Source organism: Bison bison, unplaced genomic scaffold (genome assembly GCF_000754665.1).
Source record: "Bison bison bison isolate TAMUID 2011002044 unplaced genomic scaffold, Bison_UMD1.0 scf7180017845439, whole genome shotgun sequence".
In the NCBI taxonomy this organism is placed as follows: Eukaryota; Metazoa; Chordata; class Mammalia; order Artiodactyla; family Bovidae; genus Bison; species Bison bison.
Genome location: NW_011476012.1, coordinates 1 through 3,303, shown reverse-complemented (window position 1 = coordinate 3,303; position 3,303 = coordinate 1). Strand labels below are relative to the sequence as shown.

At 44.4% G+C, this 3,303-nt stretch overlaps 1 protein-coding gene across 1 annotated transcript in view; it reads left to right on the top strand.

The window, feature by feature from the left end:
- Positions 1-3,297, top strand: part of LOC104984766 (septin-6-like) — a 14,098-nt gene extending 10,801 nt beyond the window's left edge. Inside the window, exon 6 of the mRNA XM_010834686.1 lies at positions 382-3,297. Within this exon, the coding sequence (XP_010832988.1) occupies positions 382-385 (4 nt within the window). The 3' untranslated portion in view covers positions 386-3,297. The remainder of the gene's footprint in view (positions 1-381) is intronic.
- Positions 3,298-3,303: the final 6 nt, after the last annotated feature.

The window sequence follows — 3,303 nt, the reverse complement described above, 5'->3', positions numbered from 1 at the left end:
CTGGGCTTCTTACGTAATTCCCTGAACAGTTGCCTAACCTCCGGAAGACCTGTCTTTAGCCCAGTGTCACTCTGGTCCCATGGTGATGATGGGGGCGGGGGTGGGTGAAGGGCGAAAGTGGGGGTAGAAGCATTTCTTCTGGAGAGACGGTGGTTGGATCTAATAGAGTCACCTACTGAGAATTTTCTTTGGCTGCCCTTAAAGAAGTTAAGAAAGAGTACTGTTGTTTCAGGGGATCCCTACCAGCCCACCCTCCCACCTTCCCCTCCCCACTCCTCCTAATCTCCTTTGACCTCTAACTCTTCATTATTTGCATCAATTCATAATATTTGATTTCTCCCCAAGCTCACTCCATCTTCATCAGCTCTTACTGTTTTACAGTTAACTCTGCTGTTTGCTGCATGCTGCATGATACCCAGGGCCCTGGTAAGCTTTATTAACTCTAAATAGAACTGGCAGTGGCTTCTAGAACACACATACCTAATATCAAAGAAGCTGCCTCATTGTTCTAGCCGGGTTTCTCTTGTGACTTATAATATGAAGAAATAGTCTAGTTTGATTCCAAGTGTACATGTGCAATATTTGCCTTCCTGATTAAAAGTGGGGTGTTTTCCGACTTTTCTACCTAGCCTAGGTGGAACCTGTGATAGGTATTTGAGGTTTCCATTTTAGCCACTTTTTTTTCTTAAGGAGACTTCATCATTACTTTCAAAATGAACTAAACTGTAGTGATGAGGGGAACTGTTGGATTCACAAGCCCTGTCCTGCAATGTCACAGTCAGCTTTGAGCCCCAGGTTTGGGAAGGTTTCAAGTCAATGGAAACTTGTTTCTCTGTTTCCCTCTGGTGGCTGTTTCTTATCTGAGGGGTTCAAATTTTCTAATTTCATTTGGCTATGTAATCTCCCAAAACCATAATAAAAGGGGAAGAAAGGGAAGAGTTAGATATTAGAGAGAATTCCTTATACTCTTATCTGCAAGTACCAACTTCATGAACACCTCTGATAAGGAGCTAAGCAGGTAAGATGCATTCCTGAGGGCGAGGTGTTATGTCAACAGGAGTAAATAAAGCAGCCCCTGGCATTGCATAGTTTATAGGTTGATGACAGCAGTGATTAAGCTTCCATCTATTTTACTAAACTTAGGTAGTGAGTGGAGAGGAACACAAATATTTTCAATCTAACATAATTAGGCGTATTGCCATTTAAAACTTTGCCATAGAAACTTTCAAACAGGAACAAAAGAAGAGAGGATAATACAATGGAGCCCCATGTACCCAACCCCCAGCCCCCAAACAACTGTCAACATTAGCGAGTCCTGTCTCATTTATTGCCCCCAAATTGGCTGGATTATTGTAAAGCAAAACGCATCTCATTTCATCTGTCACTACTTCAGCATGGATCTCCAAGAGCTAATGACTCTTGAAAAAAATAACCACAATGCCACCATTATCACACCTCCAAATTTAACAATTCATTCACATAAAATTTCTAGCCAGGGTTCAGAATACCCTGGTTGTCTCATAAATGCCTTTTACATTTGGTTTGTTTGGATCGGGGAATATACAATATTGAGAAGAGTTCTCCACACTCACCATGGAGTTTATGATTTAAATGGAGAACCTGCTGTTAGTCACCAAAATAATTGCTGCAGCTACTGCACCGGGGACTTTGGGCAGCTGGCAAAACATCCTACTTTGAAGCAAATCCCGAAGAGGAAGTCCATAGAGGCTTCTGAAACATAAGGCCTATGAAATTGGGCCAAAGGAAACAACCCTAAAAGAACAATGAAATGATTTCTTGTCTGGCTTAAAGGCAAGACTTGGAGCCCTGTGCATTGACTTGAATGAAACCTAGGAAGACACAGTTCTGGAGTGTATGTCCATGGCTGCAGTCCTAGTGCCCAGCAGAGTGGCTGATGCTCGGTTCACGTGTATTTCCTCGGTTCCCCTATTTTCAAGGAGGAAAATAGGAAAGATGCATCCTGCTCAGTTATCTTTCAGTTCATGAAACCCAGATTAACGTGGTTTGACACAGTTTGGTTCGGCTTTCCCCGAGTAAATCATTGGTAGTGGCCATTACTAAAAGGAATTTTTTCAAAACTATAATTAAAGCCACACTTAACGAGCAAGAGTCAGTTGGCAAACAGTGGGAACAGCCAACCCCGACCCTAAGCAGGTTGGCTTTTTCTGGCATGCTTCTCCCCAGCAGACCACAAGAGCAGTTCCAAACCAAATAGAGATTGCCGTCTGTAGCCATCTGTAGTTGTAACAAAACACTTCCTCTGTGACCCACACACAGTTGTAGGTACTCTGGCAGGGGGACAGAGTATGATGTATGGGCAGTTCGCCTAGCAAAATATTTCAGCCTTCCCAGGCCGCCCAGGACATAAGCCCTTGCAGTGTTGTATAGGTTTCTTTTCCCCTGGGAAGTAGACAAGGAAGAACAAGAGAGCTGAGCTTTCATAGGACCTTTTAATACTATTCAAAGTGTTTTTCCTCACGCTATCTTATTTTCACATTATGACAGTCCTGTGAGGCAGAGGAGGAAGGTGCTGATCTTCAGTTCACAAGATGAACAAATGGAGGCATGGGGTTAAGGGACTTACCAAGGCTGACACAGGGAGTTATTGGCAGAACTGGAATGAGAACGCAAAACTAGTTTTGGTATAAACTGCCATCCTCATGCGTGTGTGTGTGTGTGTGTGTGTGTTTGTATTCACTCTGAGGAAGCGACTGTACAGATAGACTCAGCTTATGCTTTTAACTATCCCTCCCCAATATCTTTAATGAGAGAAATGTGTTCAGGTAAAAAAAATAAAACAAGGGGCTTGGGTCCACAGGCAAGGAGTTCTCAGGGACACTGTGGTGTGAAGGAGAGTCACAATCAAGCAACCCAGGGATCTGGGCTCTGCTCCTGTAGGTTGTGACTCTTTGTGACCTTGGGCAAGTCAGTTGGCCTCGCAGTGGTTCTCAGCATCCTCATAAGTCAAATGAGGAAATTGTCCCCATTTATGTCACAAGGGTGAAGTTTGAACGGGAGAAAGTTCAAAGTGCAGAGTGAACACAAACCAGTAATGGATTTCCATTGTTCAGGTTTCCAGGTGACTGTGGTTAGACCCTGGTGCAGAGGCCAGTCACCACCCCCAGATACTTCTCAGACAGATCTTGCCCCGGGGGACCAGTTAGTGGACCGGGGCTCTTCAAAGGTGAAACCTCTACCCCCTCGGCATTCGCTGTGGGGTGAGGCCATCACTGGTTGAGAGCCTGGCACTCTGTGCTGTGGCCTGAGCCACTTGGAGATTTG